The sequence below is a fragment of the Corylus avellana genome, chromosome ca6 (assembly GCF_901000735.1).
Source record: "Corylus avellana chromosome ca6, CavTom2PMs-1.0".
Classification (NCBI taxonomy): Eukaryota; Viridiplantae; Streptophyta; class Magnoliopsida; order Fagales; family Betulaceae; genus Corylus; species Corylus avellana.
The window spans coordinates 24,789,758-24,810,922 of record NC_081546.1 but is presented as its reverse complement, the minus strand read 5'-3'; the positions used below and the strand labels follow the sequence as shown (position 1 = coordinate 24,810,922).

The window sequence follows — 21,165 nt, the reverse complement described above, 5'->3', positions numbered from 1 at the left end:
GCTTTCTCCCTTTCTGTTTTGTTTTGGTGTTTTTGTCTCTGTTGTACTATCTGATATATATATATATATATAAACAATCCAAAAAATATAGTGATGCCTAGAAATTGATTGGAATCTAAATAGTAAATGTGAGAGAGCTCATAAATTTTAGGGTTAACTTTATAAAGTTCTCTCGAAAACTTTTAATTTCATCATTCAAACTTGTAATTTGATGCAAATGCAATCTACTCTTGCGATGCCAAATCCTGTCTTAGGTTATGAAAAACACCAAAATACCTTCAATTATATATTTTATAAATTAATGTGAAATTAAGGATAAATTTAAAATTTTATAAAAGTTTTATGAGTATAAATGTCATTTTATCCATTTTAACGTCCATTTAACACCAAACCTTAATGAAAGGAGTAGATTGCATCAAATTAAAAGTTCGAGATGATGAAATTAATAGTTTTTAAACTTTGGATGGATAGAGATCTCTTCCAATTACTCAAAATTGGATAATCTCATGTTACGAAATCGTGACCCTTCATTTTAAATCCAATGGTCTATAAAATGCCAGCTGCTTTTGTATAACTGAAACATTAAATTTTGATTTTAAGCTGTCTTTTATTTTACCGAGGTTTAAATGATTTTATAGACCATTGAATTTAAAACGAAGTGCCACGATTTCGTAACATTAGATTTTCCAATTTTGAGTAATTAGAGGAGATCCCAGTCCACTTTGGATTGTCTTCTAAAAATACATTGAAGTTCAGAAGGCTTTTATGAAGTTTTTCTCAAATTTATTTGCTTAAACAAATTTTGACCAGTCTACTCACTCGTCTAAAAAAGAAAAAAAAAAATCTTATTTTTACTTGAATTGTTAATAACGTCTCGATAAAAAAATGAGACAAATTAAAGCTGGCCGATTGTATCGAGGCATCTCGATAGTGGCATGACATTATAAAACACATATTGAAGCATTTTAATATTGTTTTGGCCTTTGATCGAGTCCAACGTAATTTGTTTTTGTTTGGGCAAAGAAATGACAGCCAAAAAGGTTGGCGGAGACCCTCCATGGACGAAAACAAGGAAAATAACGTGAGGAGACCCAAGACTAGCAAAGAAATTACGGAGAAAGATACTGGACATACTTGTCCAGGTTGTAAATGTCAGGATATTATTATTTTCCGCAGGTTACTTACAAAAAATTATAAAATTACATAAAACTCCCGCACGTTACGCACACGTGCTTTCTTTTCGAATATTAAAAGTCAACGGAAAAAAAAACCTTCATGTGGATGGATCGGAGTCGTCTTGCTTCCCCTGTAGTCCCTATTGACTTCTTGGGACACAAACTTGCTATTAACTCTAGAATAAAATTAAGGAAAATACTAGTGGTTCTTTTAGTAATTTTTTAGTTTTTTTTTTTTTTTTTAATTATGATATGACTTTTAAAATTATTATTAAATTTGTGATTATTATTATTAATTTTTAATCTATTGGTGATTTTAAAAGTCACATCACAGTTAGAAAGATACCAGAAAAACACTAGAAAAACATTAAGTATTTCCTTAAAGTTAAATATGGATGTTGTAGTATTTTATTAGTTATGAGATATGTGACAGAGCAATGACTATTAGATGAAAAATAGATTGCCTATATTCGAAATTTTAAAAATTAGAATTTCTTTAAGAATTTCAGCTTTACAAGGCTCCAATTATGATAAAAAAAATAATTACCCATTGAAAGAAGGAAGATGAAAAGTTAATTCAACAGTTGTTTTTAATTCAATTTAATTAATTACTTTCTTCTTTGGAAATCCCAATGTTCATATTCATTGAATTCTTCTGACATCAATGGATTCTTCTCCCATTGATCAATATAAATAAGCAAATTAAATGCTTATAAGATGGAAAGTCTCCAAAGTGACATCCCACATCTTATTCAATTACATCAACCCTCTTTATAAAATTTTATTTTTCTCTATCTTTCTCTCTTCAAGTCTTATTTAAAAGATTAGTCATATTACCAATTGATTATAAAAATTTCATTAGTAATAGAGAAATAATTCATTTCTTCCTTCGGTCATTTTCTCGTCCTCTCAATTTTTAAAATTACTATTAAATCTATAAGACCCATATATATTAAAAAATATATGAAATTAAAATAAATATTTTAATATAAAAATGCCCCACTTAACCTTATCACCTTAGACTGAACAGTTGACACTTCAAATGTGATTTTTATTTATTTTTTTTTAATTTAGTCTATTAAATTAATATGTGATTGTGACGTAAATTAATTTTAAAAAAATTATTCCAACTCAATTAGAAGGAATATCCAACTAAGTTACCCAAATCAAGATTCATTCATTATTATTTTGCAACTTGCAAGTTCCAACTCTCTCTCTCTCTAGTATTTTATTATTATTTTTTAATTCAATAATTAAATATATCATAAGCTTATTAATTTAGAAGAGTGACGAGAACGGGCAACAATTAATTAAAAGAGACAGCTTAGCTTCCGCTATAAAAAAATGACACTAGCATATACGGCGAAGAAACCAGCGAAGAGAAACACCAGCGCTTCAACTCTTCTACTCTGAAGAATATCTACCATCGTCCGGCAATGAGCAATTCAGCCGCCGACCCCGGCAACGACAGTAAGCCATCGTACTCCGGCGGTAACGACGTCCATCGGGTTGTCAATCGGGTTGTCAAGGTCATGCTTTTACTTGGCGGAGCAGCAGTCTTAATAGGCCTGCTTCTTTACAATTCCGCCTACCCTTTCCGGTTTCTTCCCGGCTCTTATAATCGCGCCGCTGCATCTCCGTCTCCGGTCAGTTTTTCTTCTTCATCTTCTTTGGATATATAAATAATAAATATATATATATTTGTTGGTGAAGACTTGCTTTATTTTTCCATTTTTCTGAGCTTTCTTTATGAAGACTTTGAAACCGCTTCATCGCTTAACACCGTAGTGGGCTGTCTTTTGGCAAGTAGTGATTTTTTTTTCTATTGAATTTAGTGAATTAATTCAAATTTTATTTCTGTAATTTATCTCATATTTTTAATAAATATTTCACATATTATTATTATTCTTATTATTATTATTATTATTTTCGAATTATGGATGATGAGAAAGGGAGATAGATAGTGGTGAAGATGGGTTATAGTTTTTGACAGGACAAGACCCCTTGATTATTCCAAAAATATGTGGATAGTAATCAATCCAATGTCAAAGTCAATTGCCTTCATTATTAGTATTTTCCAAGTAATTGCCTTTATTATTAACTTTTTTGTTTGTTTTGTTCTTTATACTATATATACTTTTATCATATACTTGGAATTTTTTGTTAGGAAAAAGACCCAAAAGGTGTTTTTTCTTTCTATATCTTAAAAATAGTAATGATTGAGAGCGATGGCAAAAGAGTAAAATATTAGGTAGTAAATGTAAAATGTAAAATTACTTTTTTGTCATTCCAATTAATTTCGAAAAGAAATAGGGTTAATTACTTATGAAATGAATGTTGTTTGGATACTAATAATTTAGACAATAAAACTGAGAGAGTCTTTATGTGCCGACCTCTATGGCACCAGAATTTTCATATTTATTTTAGGACGTAAGCTTTGATGTATTTTCCAACTAAGCCTAGTTTAGTATTGCCTTTAATTTTCGGAACAATTTTTTTTTTCTTTGCAATTATACCCTTCTAATATAATTTTTTTCTCTTTTCTCTCTACCTCCTCTTTGAACCGACCACCATGGGATGGCGGTCAATTGAGAAAGGTACGGAGGGCAGAGGCGGGAGAAAGAGAAGAGAAAAATTGGGAGGATATAAATGAACAAAAATTACCCAAAAATTAATAGAAATACTAACATAAGTGCTAGATTGAAAATGGATTAAAACTAGGATCCGGATCCCCTCCAATTGAGGAGATATTGAAAATTTTCCAATTGTTAATCGTGGCTCTTCATTTTAAATTTAATGGTTTATAAAATCATTTAAACCTCGGTTAAACAAAAGTCAGCATTTAATGCATCGGTTATACAAAAGCAACTGACATTTTATAGATCATTAGATTTAAAATGAAGGGTCACGATTAACAATTAAAGAATCTCCAATTTCTCTTGGAGGGAATCTCAATTCTTAAAACTAAGGTCTTTCAAAATAAAAAATAAAAAATAAAAAAATTCAAGTCTTAAAATCAAAATAAGATAAAGTACAAGTTTTTTTTTTTTTTTTTTAAATAATAATAATTCCACCACTTTTATAGTAAAGTTTATATTATTCTAAGCATTTTCCATTCAATTAAAATGTTTACATTATGTTTGGAATTAAGTTTGGGAGAAAATGAAATTAATCCCTGAAAAAAGAGAAGACAGAAGAGAGAAGACTATGAATTCTTCGAAATCCGATTGTGATATTTTAAAGGGAAAAAAAAAAAAAAATTGAAGAATGTAATTAAAGTTAATAAATGAACCGGGCTGTCAGTTAAGTAGTCGGTGAATGTCAGTTGAGCCTGATTAAGTTGGGTTCCTAAAAGACTCGTAGCCAATGGTAGAACGTCAAGTCAAACCCAGGCCCAACTTGTGGGGTCCATGATTTCCAATTCCACGAAACACAACTCGATCAATTATTGAAGTTTCAATCAATATAACAATACTACTTGCAAAAAAAATAATAAATAAATAAATTCAATATAACTATAAATTAGGACTAATTTTTAGTTTTACCAAAACAATAATATATCTTTTCTTTTAAGGCTTGACAACCATTTATGATTTTAAAAAGCATTTGTCATTAAGTTTTCTACAAAATAGATCGTAGGAGTTATTACAACTCAGTCTCTAAAAAGTAACGAATGTCTTTTAACCATGTGTAAAAATAATAGAGTGTTTAAATTCTAGAAAGAGACGGCAAGCCAAATGGGTGAGTCTCACACCTCAGGTTGCGTGGGATACTTGAATTATAATACAATTTGAACACGAAATTTATTCGACCATTTTAAACATAAATAGTAGAGTTAAAGTTTCGTGTCATAATTGGTATAAAGATAAGTCTTAATCCTATCTCCAACCCACTTGTGTCATGACCCATTAGAGGAGAATAGTTAAAAGAACATTCGGAATCTTTTATAGAATTTGTCTCCTTCTTGATGTGGAGGCCACTCGTGTGGTTGCGCATGTTGTGCATGCATACAAATTATTCATGTTTGTACATAGACTATGGCAATTGGTAATGCTTTATGATGTGGTAGTGTGACGTGACATTTCAAATAATGACTAATTTATGATGGAGAAATGTTATAGTGGAATAAAAAAAATTATTTTTGACCCATAAAAATTTTAGGTGACAGAGGTCATTATTTTTAACCTATAAAAGTCTTAGGTGACAAGAGGTTATGGGCTCCCTCCATAGTTGCTGTAACCCCACCCACTGATGAGCCTATAACTGCTTATCACCTAAGACTTTTATAATTAAAAAATAATCTTTTATTGCACTATAGCATATCTCTTTCTCATGAGTGGTGTGGAGTCTGTCGACCCAATCGGTCAACCACCCCAACTGAACTTAATTTCAGGCGTGATTGTTACCATTCCTAACGTGCAATTTGGTGACTGCACTATTAGATCGGATAATTCCAATTGCCTGTTGCGTAATAGTAGGACATTACTCTTTACCTTTCCTCTCTTTCCTACCCCTATGTTTCCTTTCCCCACTATCCCTCCATCTTGACCTACCCCATAGGAGCCCCTTAGTGTCATACTAGTGGTGTTGCTTTGATATGGGGCCATGACCCATGTGAGAAGTCGAAGAGCAATTAATTTGAAGGATGGCCTAGTTGAATCAATATGTTCCACGTTTAATTGGAGTTTCAAGAAGCCTGAACTTACGTGTTTTTATTTTATTTTATTTTTTAAATTTTTTTTATTTTTTTATTATTACAATACATACAACAATGACCATTAATGGATGCTTGGATTAAAACTGTGCTCTCACTTGATTAGTCTTTAAAAGAGTTGACAGTGTTTGACATAATCCATGACTTGACACAAACTTAAGAGATTAAGATTGATGATTCTAACTCATTTAAATTAAATGAGTCAGGTTAATTAGAGTTTATTTATGTAAGTCTTATATCTATACCTTGACACGACAATTGAACCCGACACGCGACGTTTAGAACTGACAATTATGTAAAATCCACATACGTTTTATAGCAAAATTTGAAAAGTGAAACTCTAATTACCATACGAAAACACATTAATTTTTTCTAATTCATTTCCCATATTTTATTTTTACAGTGCCAGGCAAAAGTTGATTTGGATAGAGTTCTTAGAAAAGCATCCATGGTGGATGGAACCGTCATCTTGACAACTCTAAATGACGCGTGGGCAGAACCCAAGTCTATGTTTGATCTCTTTCTCGAGAGTTTTCGTATTGGGAATGGAACGCAGAGGCTTTTGAATAATTTGGTCGTAATTTGCTTGGACCAAAAGGCATATGCTCGTTGCTTATATTTACACCCTCATTGCTATTATCTCGACAGCTCTAAATTAGGAGACAATTTCACAAGTGAGGCTTTGTTCATGACTCCAACATACTTACACATGATGTGGGCAAGAATTCATCTTTTGGCTTCTATCCTTGAGATGGGCTACAACTTTGTTTTCACGGTACTCTCTCTTATCTTTAATTGTGTCAACTATTTAAATTTTCGGGTAACGTTACTGTGTTTGGCATCAAATGAATTTTTGAATATATTCTAATCATATTCTGGGTCAACAAGTTGTAAAAGAGTTGTAGTTATAGATTTAGGTTGAAATAGAATGGAACTGGTAAGTTAAAAATTGAGGGGCAAAATTGTAATATTACTTTTTTTTTAGTCAATTTTGCCCCTCAAAACTCAAAAGTAACTAATCGGTTCCAAATGAAATGGAAATGATCCTTCTCCATGTAGGTGAAATTCGATTTTGTTGTATTTAATGATGTACATGGTGTTACGTCTTTTGAAATTTTTGCATGACATGACAATCTATGTGTACATGTTTTAGAGAATTCCTTTTAAATTTGAAATTCTCAAATTCATAAATTTCAGCTGACCATTTCCTCTAAACCTCTAAAATAAGCTATGTTCCATAATTTAACGAGGAATCTACCTTATTAAATTTCTATCACTTAATAGTTTTCTCGTTAAATTCTGAAACATGATTTATTTTAGACGCTTAGATGAGATATACGACTGTAATTTATGAATTTGATAATCTCAAATTTAAGGAAAATTCTAGGGTATCTCAATCTCTAAGGAAATAGAGAGGATCTATTATATGATTTAGATTTTATTACAATATGTGGCAACATATATGATGCACTACAGCTTTTATTACAAATATCCTTACAAACTGACCTTAATCATTAGGGCAATTATGAATTGTCAATTCGGTTTGTGAGGAAATCTTGTAGTACCTCAAACAATTTCTCCAAAGTCTATTTGCTTGAAAGGGTAAATGAGGAAGTGGGTTTTATATTATAATTTGACAAATTTGTTTACTTAATTTGATTACCAGGATGCTGATGTGATGTGGCTTCAAGACCCATTTCAACGTTTTTATTTAGATGCTGATTTCCAAATTGCTTGTGATCAATTCTTTGGGAACTCTTATGATGTAAACAACCGCCCAAATGGAGGATTCAACTATTTAAAGTCAAATAATCGGACGATTAAATTTTACAAGTTTTGGTACGAGTCCAGAGAAGCATATCCAGGCAAACATGATCAAGATGTGCTTAATGAGATCAAGGGCGATCCTTTCATCAAGGAGATTGGTCTCAAAATGAGGTTCCTTGATACTGCTTACTTTGGTGGCTTCTGTGAGCCCAGTAGAGATTTTAACCTTGTTTGCACAATGCATGCAAACTGTTGCGTTGGTCTTGACAACAAAGTTTATGACCTTAGAATCTTGTTGGACAATTGGACCAAATTTATGTCACTGCCCCAAAGTACGAAGGCATCAACACCATCCTCATGGACAGTTCCCCAAAAATGCAGGTATAAATAAATTAAGAAAAAATACAGTTTACCCTCCTAAGTTTCATCATTGTTTTTATTTTCGCCCACCTCCATTTGGCTCCTTAGGGTCGAACAAAAATTATTAATGGAGTGACTAAATTGAAAATTTTAGAAGCTTGGTTGGAGTATATTGCAAATTTTTAAACATTAGAGGCAAAATCAAAAAAATGGTACAACTTCGGACAAGGTAAAATACATTTTTCTGAATAAATTGTTTGAATTTGTTAAAATAAAAAATATTATTTGGATATGATTTGTTGAAAAAAGAAAAGAAAAAAAGTTTCTTTGATCATTAATTAAGTTGGTTGTGTTGCTAATGTGTTTTTTTTTGTTTTCCCCTGTCATGTGGTCATGGTCATCAAGGGGCTCACTTAGTAGGTTAACAAGGAAGCATGGCAAGCGATGATATATGGCAATATTTACACATTTTTAAGTGTTCCATTCATATAAATCCAGGTAAATTATTTTAATTGGCATATATATATATATATATCAAAATGCAATTTTGTGCATATTTTATAAACATATATTTTCAATAATTGTCATTACTGTTGGGCTTACTGCATGTGTTATCTATTGTTGGTGATTTTACTTACTATATTGTGAACTTATGTGTTATTTTTTTTTTTTTCACCTGTAAAATATTTTTGTTTTACAGTGTAATTGGTGCTGTAGATGAGACAAATGATGCAAGTCTAGGTGGATCTAGCTATCACTGGAAAGATTTACTTTTGTTTTGCAATTGTTGTACATAAATGGTGCTTCATTCTCTGGAAATGTCATTGTGCAAATAGAGAAATCGAGAAGATAGTGACATTGTAACCTAGGTTTAACTATCCATATTGTTTTTAATTAAATGATTGGGTTTCTCGAAATAAGTAAATGTACTATATACAAAACATTTTGTAAAAGATGGACCTTATCAGAAAATACTTCCACACAATTTTCATGTGTGGACATGTCCAAAAAAAAAAAACACATTTTTAAACTAAAAACAAAAAATACCTCACAAAACACATTAACAAATGTACCCAAAACACTTGTTTTAGAAAATTTTGAAACTTCTTACAAGAATATTTTGTACCTTAAATTTTGGAGATGTATGGATTAACTTGTTACTTAAAAAAAACTTAAAAGGCCATACATTCCTAACCCTCTCTTCCATGTCAATGCATTTGTGGATCGCGCCAACTTAACCTGCCTCTCTACATCAATAATAATACACCAAATATTTTCTAAGTCACTAACCTGAATAGAAGAATTTTTTGTTTGATGGTAAAATGATTGTTTTAACCTTTTTGAATGGTAAAGATTTGAGAAGAGTATCTAGAAAAGGTAGGAGAAAAAAGGGGATTATTTTAGGTAGACAATCAGATTATTGTCCACTTGAACCAAGTAGTGAACTTGATTGATTGACAACTTTGGCATTCTAGGCTTACATTAAAAACAACCAAGTTCTAAGCATTATACAACTGTCTCAGTGAGTATGAAAATTTAAAAAGAATCGCACCGCACAACACCAATTGCTTAAATGAGATCTTTCTCAAATGAGAATTCTGAGATCTTAAATGGGATATTAAAATCTCAGGATCCTAGGAGGCAGACAACCAAAACAAAGAAAACAAACCAAAAGCACTTTTTCCAATAGCTAGAAAATTCAATCAAAACAGAGAAAACAAATCAAAACTACTTTTCCAAGAGTAGGAAAATTCCTCATCTTGAGTAACTAGCAGCATGCACCTACTAAGGGATCCGGATCTCCTGAAATTCTTAAAAAAATTTTAGTTTCTAAAATTTTAAATTTAAGCCATCAATTTTCATTTAAGAGTCATTATTCTGTCATATGTCTCACTACTAATAAAATAATAATAAACTTTTAATGATACTAATGATATTAATAATCATCATTATTTTATTATTTTATTAATATTGAGACACGTGACAGAATAATGGTTTTTAAATGAAAATGAATGGCTTAGATCTGAAATTTCAGAAACTAAAATTCTCCTAAGAATTTCAGGGGATCAAAAATCCCCTACTAAGTCCAACAAAATATCGAAGACGAGAAAAGAGAAGAGAGTGTTTCAAGTATGTAGTAATTGTTTTTCTCTTTTAAGGATTCGTAAACAGATGCGAAATAGATGTGACGGAGGTGTATGTTGTTTTTTCTGCACTTGGTTTTGGAAGTTCAATTAATAGAGGAGTAAATGACGAATAAGAACCTCCTATTTCTTTATCAATTCCGCCAACTACAGTAGAATTTGGCATCAATTAAACTGAAATATCCGTACGCAATTCATGATAAAAGAAAAAAAAAAATCAAAATTTAAGTTATTAGGCCCCAATTAGCAGAATATTATAATTTGGAGAAAGTTCACAAGGACCTTCGAATTACTACGCATTTAAAGAAGACTCTTCCAAATTTCTTAAACTCTCAATTTTATCTATCGAACTTTTAATTTGATGCAATTTACTAATTTCGTCAATTTTTTTTTTTTACATTAACCCATAACGAAAACAATTAAAAAGACCAAATTACCCTTGAATATTCGTTTTTTTATTTTATTTATTTTATTTTTTTTAATTTTTTTATTTTGAACAATGGGTCGCGACTAAACCCGCATGGGTCCGTTGACTTACGGCTGGGTTGAAATTTGAACTTAAAGGGTAAATTTGAAAATTTAGAAAAGTTTTCAATAGTATAAAGATCATTTCATCAACCGACTGTTTAATATAAAAATTGATAGATAGGGTACATTGCATCAAATTGAAAGTTTGAGGAGTGAAATTGAGAGAATTTAAAATTTAAGGGTCGTTTTAAATTGCATAGTAGTTCAGACTTCATAGACATTTTGATAAAAATTAACGAAAAATCCTAATAAAATAGAGTAATTGAGTATTTGAGAGAAATTAAAAGTTTGCTACACTTAAAAGTAATGCCAAAACAATAGAAGTCAATGGAATCGAGGGGTTTATGAAGTTTTATTTATTTTATTTTAAAAAAAAGACAAATGCTACAAACTAGTAACGAGTTGGGGGATAAGAAGATACTCGTCGGACTCTGTTCGATGATGAATTTGGGGGCTAAAATGGGAGCGAGTGGCGCTGTTCTGAGAATCCCAAATGCTCCAATCCTCCTCTCCTCCAATAAAACACCCACACAACAATCACTTCCTCGTACTTGCCTTTGTAGTGTTCGTAGCAGTAACAAAGGGAGGCGATTTTCTTGGTTGTCTGTCAGACATGGTGGCTCCTCCGTGTTGGCGTATCTTCCTTCATCTTCGTCCGCCTCCTCTTCACCCAACACTGGGTCTACAAAGCTCTACGTCAGTGGTTAGCTAGCTTCCCCACACTCTTTCACATATACCTATGTATATGTATCAGTTTCTTGGTTTTGGTCCATTGGATTTGGCAGTGCTTCTGATCAAATTTTTTTAATTGTTGCAAAAATTGAACTGAAAGCGGAGAGAGCTTTGCATTCTAATACGGGGTAATGGGGAAGATGGGTAGAAACATGAGAGTTTACCAATTTATGAATCATGGGGTTGTCTCTAATTAAGCGAGGTATTGATATAACATGTTGGGTTACTTCCTCAATCCAAAAAGTTTAAAACTTTTTACTTGAGCCCACTATATTATATCAACTGCTCACTCTTGTGTGACTACAATTGGATGTGAGACTTTAACCATTCACACACATGAACATAAACTCCAACATTTTCTGGTCTTGGTGACCTTTTTCAATTCACTTGCTTGTTTACTGCTCCAAATCATTTTTATTGTTTTAGTATAAATAACATAACTGAGCATTTAAGTTTATAAAATAAAAAATAAAAAAATAATAATAATTAAAAAAAAAAAATTATATTCATTATTACACTTGGGGGGGGGTGGGGAGGGTGTTGGGGGGTCATTGAGTTTGTTTCAAAGTCTGTGGCTGCATTGTTGAATTCAATTCTGTTGGATCCTCAGTGCTGCGTGCACATATGCATATATGTATAGCCATGTCCTGTGCTATGTGGTATGGATACTTCACACTTGCTGCTTAATTTTAGTCAGTTCTATTGGACGAGAGAGCTTAAGAAAGGTTTTATCCATGGTACTGAATTGAAAATTTCTAAGGACCAATTTACATTGATGCCTTTCTTTATTGGTTGTGATTTCTCTGCTACTTCATGCCACCCGCTAGGGAAGGGGGGGTTGACTATGTTGTAATTTATTGCGTATTTCATACAGGCCTCTCTTTTCGCACTACTGAAGAGAGTTTACGAAAGGCTTTCCAGAACTTTGGTCAACTTGTAGACGGTGAGAACCACAAATGTTCACATGCTGCCCTTCATTAAACTGGTTTGTTCCAGTTTGTATATAAATATTTGGTTTCTTAAAAGATTTCCTCTTACTTTCAGTCAATCTGGTGATGGATAAAATAGCTAATAGGCCAAGAGGGTTTGCTTTCATCCATTATGCGACTGAGGAGGAATCACAGAAAGCTATTGAGGGAATGCATGGGAAGGTACATATCAGGCTTTTTACCTCAAAAATTTGATATATTCATATAATCTGAACTCTCTTGTAATCTTTCTATTAGAAATTCGTAGCTGTTGTGTACAAAGACCAAATTTCTTCCTGATGGCTTACATGTGAACCGAGTTTGTTTATTCATATATGCTAGTTAGTCTATGTAATAGAGAAAGTGGGGAAAGAAGATGAAAAATTAGGAACGGAAGTGGAGCTTTGCATTACTGAAAGATAGTTTATTATGTAATGTAACAGTACCTCCAGGGTTGAGATAGGGTGGCAACATGTCAGGTTAGGTTGGGCCATCACTTTTACAAACATGTGCTCCACTGAACCGACTCATTTACCAGTAAGAATTGAGAAGCCCGATAGTTTCCATTAATATGTATTCTTAACATGTTAATATGATTCACTTTAATACCAATTGAGCTGATGAAACTGATAGTGAGTTTTGTTGAATCTTCGAAACAAGGAAGGTATAACTGGAGTAATGAAAACCTATGACAGAGGTAAGTGAAAAATCTCTTGCGGGCACTTGGGTTGTTGAAGTATCAAAAAGTAAATTGTGGGTGGTGAATGTGCATTTTTTACTGTAGAAATCAGCAAGATTGTCTAATTTAAATGTGACATCGCATCATCATCATCATCATAATAATGTTGATGATAACACTCCTGACATGTAGGAAGTGATTACACTCTTGATAAGTTGCTAAGCTTGCTTTGAACCATAGCATTTGAATCGTAGATAATCATGGAATGTTGGACAAAATTATATAGTATGCATGATATATGCAGAATTAACTTTTTAAGGGTGGATCAGTGTAGGTGATTTTCGTGCTAAAAGATGATGATTCGTGTAAATTATTCGCTCAAAAGTTATCCTCCTATTGTTGTTTGTTCCTATATCCATCCTAGGACCCACAAAATAAACAATGAGGAGCCTCAACAACGGTGAGGTCCAAGTTTTTAACATCTAACCAGCCAATCAAGCTGCGACACATTGACATTAATAGTGGAGGGGGCTGTATTTTCAAAAAGGGATTAACGTTCGCTATATAGTAGAACAGCAGGCAATCCCGTTTTGAAAATTTCTAGTTGAAAGAACTTTTTGAGTGAAACCAGATGGTTTAAAGTGTTATGGTCATCCTTGTTTCTTTGAACTCAAATTGTAATACCAGTTGCATCTATTAGCTGTTGTAGCCAAATGCTTTGTTTTGCAGTGCATGTATTGTAGACTTTGCAGGTGCATTTGAATGTCTGAATTTAGATTTAAAATTCTCTTCCATTGGAAGTGGACTAGGATCTTTCTGGGTCATGCTCCCAAAAGTGTCTGTTATTTTCAGAATCCTCTAGATGTGAAGTGGGCATTGCATGACTGAACAAACATAAACCACTTTCTTTCAGTTTTTGGATGGTAGGGTGATATTTGTGGAAGTTGCAAAATCTAGATCAGAGCTCCACCAAGGCCTTAAACAAAACAGAAGACAGTTTTGAAGAGCTAGACGTGCCATCCTTGTAGTAGATATTGATTGTGGAGCGCAATTAAGCTACCCACTGGCTCTGGGATGTCAATTCTCCATGTACAATAATATTGAATGGTGAGACCTTTCAGATTAATTGTTTATGTCTCTCTCTCTCTCTCCCTCTAAAATGTTCAAGTGCTTGTACAAGCAAAATCAAGAGTTCTGATTTCTTTGAAAACATGCATGCTTTACTCAACTATTTTCCCTTCTCCCTGGCCTCGCGCTTTGTTTAATTGTTGCTTGAAACACTTTGTATTTGGTTTGGGATAGGATTCCGAGCTAATGGGTGTACCTATTTGACTGTATTCTGGTAGGGTATGAGGGCCCTATTGCTTGTGGAAAAGGAGGAAAAAAACTTCTCTCTACATTTTTCTCCTTTTGCTTGTTGATGATAATTCATATTGGCCAGGAGTTGATACTTTCCGAGGATCATTTGAAATTCTTGAGCTTTACTTTGTAACCCATTTTTCATCCACTCTTCTCTGGTTGGCACATTTCTCCCATTATTACAGACGTTCATCAGCAGCTCCTCCTCCTCTAGAGCTAAAAAATTATAAACGCGCATAGCACACTAGATTGCTAACTAGGCAGCATCTTATTGAGTATTTGAAAGCATTTGCAGTAACTCAACTCCATCTCCATTAGAATTAACGGTGGAAAAAATAACTTGCCTTCTAATAAATAAATTAACGACATATCAAGTCAAATCATTAAAATTTGATAACACGTGGCTCGTGTTTGACGCAACATGCACCAATTATTCATTCCATTAAGAAAATCTTTCTTAAATTAAAAATCAACTCTGAACAAAGAATTTAAAATGTTAAAATAAAATGAATTTTTTTTCTCCTCACAAGTCTAGTTTGTCATTTCTTCACTTATTACTCAAGATTTTCAATGAGTTTTATTTATTAAATTCTAACTCCCAAGTTTTTAAAACCAAGATCAACTTACATGCGGTAGTATAAGTAACGGTCAAGATTGAATCTCTCAAAATTTTTCTTCATTTTTTCTCCTATTAAAAGTTTTTCAAAGTTAGTTAATTTTAAAATTCAATCTTGACCGTTACTTACACTACACTATACTTAAATGATAGCATGTAAGCCAGATTAGGTGCATGGAAGCTTTGACTCAGAAGTCTGCATAGAATAGCTCAGATATCCTACTGCCCTATTCAACAATTTACGATTATTGTTGCATTCAAAATTCCAACTTCAGCAGCTTCAAAATTCCAACTTCAGCAGCTATTACCATAAGGTCTGACATGATTATGATCAAGTATTGGACTACCAACATTATTATGTTTGAAAGAATGAATCCAGACACAATATTACAAAGATTGCTACAAAGTAAGTTAAGTAACACTACTTTCTAAAAATATCCTTTGGATACCAAGATAGAAAGTGACTTGAAGGGAGCTCTTGTGGAGAACTGAGGCAAAGTAAGTACGAATCAGTCAACTCAAAACGACCAATTCCTGTCCCAAAACAACCTAATTATGGAATTCAAGTGGAGGGTGCTATATGCAAACTCGAGCTCTTTGCCCCTCCCTCTCCTCCAAAACAACCATTGATGAGCTTCTATCCCTCTCTGCTAGACATCTTTTGTAGGGAACAAATCCTTTCATAGACTTGCGGGGGCTAATGTGGAGAGGTTCTTGACACTCAGAATCAACGCCATTTAAGTTCTTCTCTCCATTTTCTGCTTCACTAACCGATGCAGAATTCGAACCAGGACAAGATCTTTCCTTCAGAATATCCCCCTCTGTTTTTTCTTCCACACGAGAATCTGCTGGTATTTGAACTGACGATTGGTCATATGCTGGGGGGAGGTAATAAAATGGCAGGCCTGGGCACAAAGTCCACCATGGCAGAGAAGCATAAGGGTTGGCTTCTGCAGAGTTGGTGTTTTCTTTCATATCTTCCACACGTCTAACTGGCGCTCGACATGGCAATAATTTCCAATTACAATCAACTATTTCAGGTGATAGATGTGTGTCTAATTGGTTTGATGGTAATGTTTTAGGAAGCTTCTCTGTATTCTCAGCACCTGGAGAACATGGTTTCTGGGAATCTGTCACCAAAACTTCCCTTCCAAAAAGCTTGATACTTGTCACAGGTGCTACCATGGCTTCATCTCCTTTGGTACTTAAGGTGTCCCTGGAAGCTAACTCAAATTTCTGCGTTCATAATTACAACAGAGAAACCAGAGTCAAAATTTTGCTCAGAAAACGGGTTAATAAGTATCATACAACTCAAACTAAGTTGACGACTAATATGACAGTTCATTGTACCATGGACAAAAAGTTCTCCAGGGTTGATGAAAAAGGTGATGAGCCGACTGAGTGTATGTCAGTTGTGCATGAAGTGGGCGAAGGACAAACGCTGTGCTGCTCTGAAACTGCAGACCCCAATGAATCTGACCCAGTTGCAGACAAAACAGAAGTGGGAGAACTGGTATCTTTCTCAGTCACCAACAAATTTGGAGATGAAGTGGGTGAAGGACAAACGCCCTGCTGCTCTGAAACTGCAGACCCCAATGAATCTGACCCAGCTGCAGACAAAACAGACTTGGGAGAACTGGTGTCTTTCTCAGTAACCAACAAATTTGAAGATGGAGACCCTTCACAATTATTTGTCACTGATACTCCATTAAGAGAATCTGATTTACGAGGGTAAGGATGCAAGGGTTTCTTCTTCGGCCTTGGAGGAGGTATCTCAGCCAGTTCAATGGAGCTTCCAGTGCTACTACCAGATCCCCGGACCACCTGAAGCCAGTAAAAGAAAGAAAAAAGATTAACACAAAGGGAACATGCTAACTAGACAAACCCACAAAAAATAAAAAACTTGCACACCATAGGACTGTAATTGATCCAACAGAGTTTTATGATCACGTTTATGCATTACAATAAAAATTAGACACTCAAAATATGAGCATTAAACCTTAGAGAAGAATTTTTGAGCATGACTTCGAATCTGAACCGCAGTTTTGGTGCCTACATGTGCTGCATGAAGATGAGAGTATCTTCACTTTGATTGAACATCCAATAGATATGAAAAATCATATGCAACAAATCATCATACACCAAGCTTACCTTCGATTTGACGCCAACCACGACCATACAGCTTTAAGGCTTCAAGAAACCTCTCATGCTCTTCTTCCGTCCATTTTTCTCTTTGCTTTACAATCGTATAAGGTTTCCTTACCTACTCAAAATATGAAAAGAAGACAAGACTGAGGAAAACAACTAAGATTGTGGGTAAAAAGAAGTATAAAGTTATTTGGCGAAATTAATTCTCAAAGAGGGAAAAGGCAGAATATAAGGCTATGGAGAGAATGTAACCTTAGTCATATGGTAATTCCCGAAAGAATGTTGGACCACTGTTTCAGACTGAGCAAAACCATCAGAGCGGTAGTTATCAGCCACAATAGCCGAATTTGGTGCAGTTCCTTCATTTTGCTGCTATTTCCAAATGAAAGAATAATTCATAAACTTTTCTTCCTTAGAAAAGAAATCAATTGAACAATTCTTCTGAAGTAAAATACTTAGTACCACTTGTTAAAGTATTAATTAAATAATTAAATAATTAAATTTATAATTTTCTATTAGCTTACGCTTTAAGGATAAATCTTGCTTTAACATAATATCATAGGAGAGGTGCTGACTTTGAACTCGACTCTATAGTGATGTAGATCGATCGCTGCATCATATAGTTACTCCCAATTTCAGTTAAAATTTCACATGCTAGGTCTCAATTTTTGAGGGAAAGTATGAGCCTACTTAGGAGTGTTAAAATGCCAATTAAATTATTAAATTCACTCTATTCTATTAGTTTAAGAGACAAGTCACATGAGACAAAAAAAAGAAAAGAAAAAAAGACATTTCCATTGATTGTGTATGATTTAGGTCCATAAATACTTGGTTCAAACCAATAAATACTTGGTACAAACCAATAGTGCATTTCTCTTGTGATCATTATCTAACAAAATTGGGTTCCAATAGTACGTACAAGCCAAAATCAATCCACACACGCACTATGAGTGAAGAATCTCAATTTTCCTTTTCTATGCAAGTTATTTGCAATTTTTTATTATTCTTTATTTATAGTTATGATCCTTATATCCAAGTATGTATATTCAAATCAATGCAAAGCGAAACTGTTGAATTATAATATACCCAAGAACACAGTGGTTTGGAAAGCATAGAAATGACTACAAAATCTATGTTTAGTTTGCATACCCATTACCCAATTTACTCTGTGAAGCCTAAAAGACAGTTATTTTGACCACGCAACAAAATCGAACCCTTAGGCTTTAGCTCATCAAAATATTATTAATTATTTAATAAATATAAATCTCCGAAATGCAAAATAGGAATTAATGGCAACAGGTACCTCAACAGCCATTGCCACCAGATCAGAACGAGTCTTCTCTCAACGAATTAGAGTTTAACTCAGCAGAGCTGCAATACAAGCTTCCAGTCATTAATCGCATATTACATAAAATATTTACACTGTTCCTCACTTTTTCTTTTTTCTTTAAATCAGCAATATAGAAAGAAAAAAAAAATTAAGAAATAAAATAATTGGCAGAAACCGGAAATTCTTAACCGGACCAGTCAGAAACTCACCGTTGGAAAATATCTCGGGAACAAATTCGTAGGGGAATCGGAATCGGAGATTTTTTCAGATTCCTCGGATTTGCTCTGAGCGAACAGATTCCACACTCTGATACCCCCGGAAAAGGAAATATCGGCTGCAGATACTTTGGAAACTGAAATCCAAGGAAACAGAAATAGAGAGAGAGAGAGAGAGAAGAAGAAGAAGAAGAAGAATCAAGAAACGAAGGGTGTATGTATGCAGTGAAGAGGAGAAGGGAAAAGGGCAAAGATTTTCAGTGATTTAAAGGGGAATGAGAGGACGCCACGTCAGATGCTTTTTGTGGGAATTGTTTTTTTAAAATAAAATTTTTCGGTAGAAAATTCGCGAAGGGGCCGTGGAATCTTGTGGCTGAGAACGCTCGACACGCGGCACCCTTTCGCTCGTTTTCTCTCTTTCTTTTTGATAATCCGATTTTTTGTGGACGACATGGGCTTTGAGCTGATAAATGGATTGTTTTCCCCATTTCTCAGTTGTGATTTGCGCTTTTCTGACAGGTGTCGTTCAAAGCGGCTGTCTTCATCCTTGCGGTTTCTGCTATCCTTGACGACAGGTAGTTCATGCCCACTTGGATTTGGTCATCCCCAAACCCTACTCTCACTGATTTCGATTTAACAAATCCTCCATAATTTTTAAATTCTATCTAAATTTTTTTTATCTATGATCGATACAATAACATATATATATAACGTTAAATGTTCATACCATTAGCTATTTGACAAAAATTGTTGTGTTAATTTAAAAAAGATAGCAATTTCTTTCAAACTAGTCTGGAGGTTAGGAAATATCATTTAACCCATTTAAAATAGTGCCAAGTGTTTATAAATATTTAAAAAGTTAATCGAAGTTAGTAAACTGTTATTAATGACTTTAAGAATTTAATGTGCGTTTTAAATATTTATAGACACTTGACACTATTTTAAATAGATTGGATGATATTTCTTCCAAGCCAGTTTGGAGAAAATTTATATCCTTTAAAAAAAATGTTATGAGTTAATAAGTTGTCTATAGTTGGTCTATATTCTTTTACAAATTCAATAAATTAATCATTAGATTTATAGGGTCTACTATTGACTTATGTGGAATCCATATAAGTCCACAAATCTAATTGTTGATTTGTAAAATGAGATGGGCCAAATATGAAGAAAATATTAACTTCTAACATCTTAATTTAACTCAATTCTATATTCTCTTATTGAAGAGCAGAGTTTTTTTTTTCTTCCAAGTTTTGTCCGTAGAATTATATGCATTTTTAATAAAAGTGACCGAACATGTAACGTTTATCCTTTCTATATATTTTAAGAGAAAGTAATGTTATTCTTTATATTTATTTATTAGGTATATTTTATATGTTATGAATTTGACATTACTATTTGAATTCCAATTTTTTTTTTTTTTTATTGTTTTTTCAGGATAAGATGTCTATTCTTTACCTTGTGTTTTTAATTTATTCCCCTTATTTCCTTAACCATACATTCCTAATGATGATGATAAAATAATAATAATAATAATAAATAAAATAAATAAATATTTTATATATTATTTTTGGGTTAGGTGAAATTGTGGAGAAAGACGGCTGGCCAACCACTATCCATAACGTGTGAGATGAATAAAGGAGATGAGTCAAGAGCTGATCTGAGCTGGTCCGCACGAGACTTTCCTTGCGCTTTTTGCCACCTCAGCTTCGCTTGCTCCCGTTGTTTTACCGTGAACGCCACGGACCAAATATTCTCTTCTTGTTTTTTTTTTTTTTATTTATTTTTTTTTATAAATTATTAAACTATTCTTAGAGCTTGTTTGGAATTGCATTTAAGAAATAAAATTTTTAAGTCAAAAAGAGCTTTTAGATAAAAGCTTCATTTTTAAAAGCGTTTTTAATTTTTTTACCAAACGAATACTTTTTTCTTCAAATGATTTTTTGAGTGTTAAAATTATTTTTAAACCCTTTAAACGCAATCTCAAATAAGCCTTTCTTGCACAATAGTTTTCGGTGGGTTGTAGAAACGGTAAGAAAGTTGGCAAAATTCTCAAAAACATTTTTGTCTTCTTTTCAAATATTAATTATCTAAATAGTTTCATATTATATATTAAAAATTTTAAAAATAACAAATTTTGATTTTATTATTTAGAATTTTAGAAATATTGATCAAACAAATTTTCTTTTGTTGACCTATATATAATATTTTTTTCAAATGTGACCCTACCAAAATAATTCTCCTCAATTTTATTTTTTTATTTTTGAAAAATCTTTTCAAAACTAAAAACTTTACCAAATCAACCCTTTTTATGAAATTTTAAGTTAATGATAAAGGGTTAAGTTATAAAAATCAAATTATTGGATCGGATTATGAACATGGGTTTACATCAATACATGTACATCATGACGGTACTTTAGTCATATTCAAGTG

General features: G+C 33.0%; 3 protein-coding genes across 5 annotated transcripts; 2 read left to right on the top strand and 1 right to left on the bottom strand.

Annotated features, from left to right (window-relative positions):
- Positions 1–2,490: 2,490 nt before the first annotated feature.
- LOC132184737 (uncharacterized protein At4g15970-like) lies at positions 2,491–8,909 on the top strand. Its single transcript, XM_059598474.1, has 5 exons — positions 2,491–2,821; positions 6,293–6,664; positions 7,556–8,037; positions 8,422–8,514; positions 8,717–8,909. Exons 1-4 carry the CDS (start codon positions 2,612–2,614, stop codon positions 8,462–8,464), a joined length of 1,107 nt encoding a protein of 368 aa, XP_059454457.1. The 5' UTR covers positions 2,491–2,611; the 3' UTR covers positions 8,465–8,514; positions 8,717–8,909.
- A 2,172-nt stretch (positions 8,910–11,081) lies between these two features.
- On the top strand, positions 11,082–14,531 carry LOC132184460 (organelle RRM domain-containing protein 6, chloroplastic-like). 2 transcript variants are annotated; one of them, XM_059598100.1, is made up of 4 exons: positions 11,082–11,391; positions 12,295–12,363; positions 12,465–12,571; positions 13,981–14,531. In XM_059598100.1, exons 1-4 carry the CDS (start codon positions 11,127–11,129, stop codon positions 14,068–14,070), a joined length of 531 nt encoding a protein of 176 aa, XP_059454083.1. In that variant the 5' UTR covers positions 11,082–11,126; the 3' UTR covers positions 14,071–14,531. The 2 variants fall into 2 exon arrangements, with proteins under 2 accessions (XP_059454083.1, XP_059454084.1); XM_059598101.1 differs by lacking the exon at positions 13,981–14,531 and adding an exon at positions 13,402–13,974.
- Positions 14,532–15,297: 766 nt separating this feature from the next.
- Positions 15,298–18,973, bottom strand: LOC132184807 (protein REVEILLE 7-like). 2 transcript variants are annotated; one of them, XM_059598575.1, is made up of 7 exons: positions 18,730–18,973; positions 18,494–18,561; positions 17,443–17,562; positions 17,194–17,305; positions 17,042–17,103; positions 16,393–16,866; positions 15,298–16,278 (listed from the first exon to the last, which is right to left on the bottom strand). In XM_059598575.1, exons 2-7 carry the CDS (start codon positions 18,503–18,505, stop codon positions 15,619–15,621), a joined length of 1,440 nt encoding a protein of 479 aa, XP_059454558.1. In that variant the 5' UTR covers positions 18,506–18,561; positions 18,730–18,973; the 3' UTR covers positions 15,298–15,618. The 2 variants fall into 2 exon arrangements, with proteins under 2 accessions (XP_059454558.1, XP_059454559.1); XM_059598576.1 differs by having other exon boundaries at positions 17,443–17,559.
- Positions 18,974–21,165: the final 2,192 nt, after the last annotated feature.

Excerpts from the sequence above, each read along its gene's own strand:
- LOC132184460 (XM_059598100.1), top strand. The coding sequence starts at position 11,127 with ATGATGAATTTGGGGGCTAAAATGGGAGCGAGTGGCGCTGTTCTGAGA. Across the intron at positions 12,364-12,464 it reads CTTTGGTCAACTTGTAGACG|TCAATCTGGTGATGGATAAA; the intron begins GTGAGAACCACA and ends TCTTACTTTCAG. Across the intron at positions 12,572-13,980 it reads TTGAGGGAATGCATGGGAAG|TTTTTGGATGGTAGGGTGAT; the intron begins GTACATATCAGG and ends ACTTTCTTTCAG.
- LOC132184807 (XM_059598575.1), bottom strand. Across the intron at positions 17,306-17,442 it reads GGAATTACCATATGACTAAG|GTAAGGAAACCTTATACGAT; the intron begins GTTACATTCTCT and ends TATTTTGAGTAG. Across the intron at positions 17,104-17,193 it reads TGGTTGGCGTCAAATCGAAG|CACATGTAGGCACCAAAACT; the intron begins GTAAGCTTGGTG and ends ATCTTCATGCAG.
- LOC132184737 (XM_059598474.1), top strand. The coding sequence starts at position 2,612 with ATGAGCAATTCAGCCGCCGACCCCGGCAACGACAGTAAGCCATCGTAC. Across the intron at positions 2,822-6,292 it reads CCGCTGCATCTCCGTCTCCG|TGCCAGGCAAAAGTTGATTT; the intron begins GTCAGTTTTTCT and ends TTATTTTTACAG. Across the intron at positions 6,665-7,555 it reads GCTACAACTTTGTTTTCACG|GATGCTGATGTGATGTGGCT; the intron begins GTACTCTCTCTT and ends TTTGATTACCAG.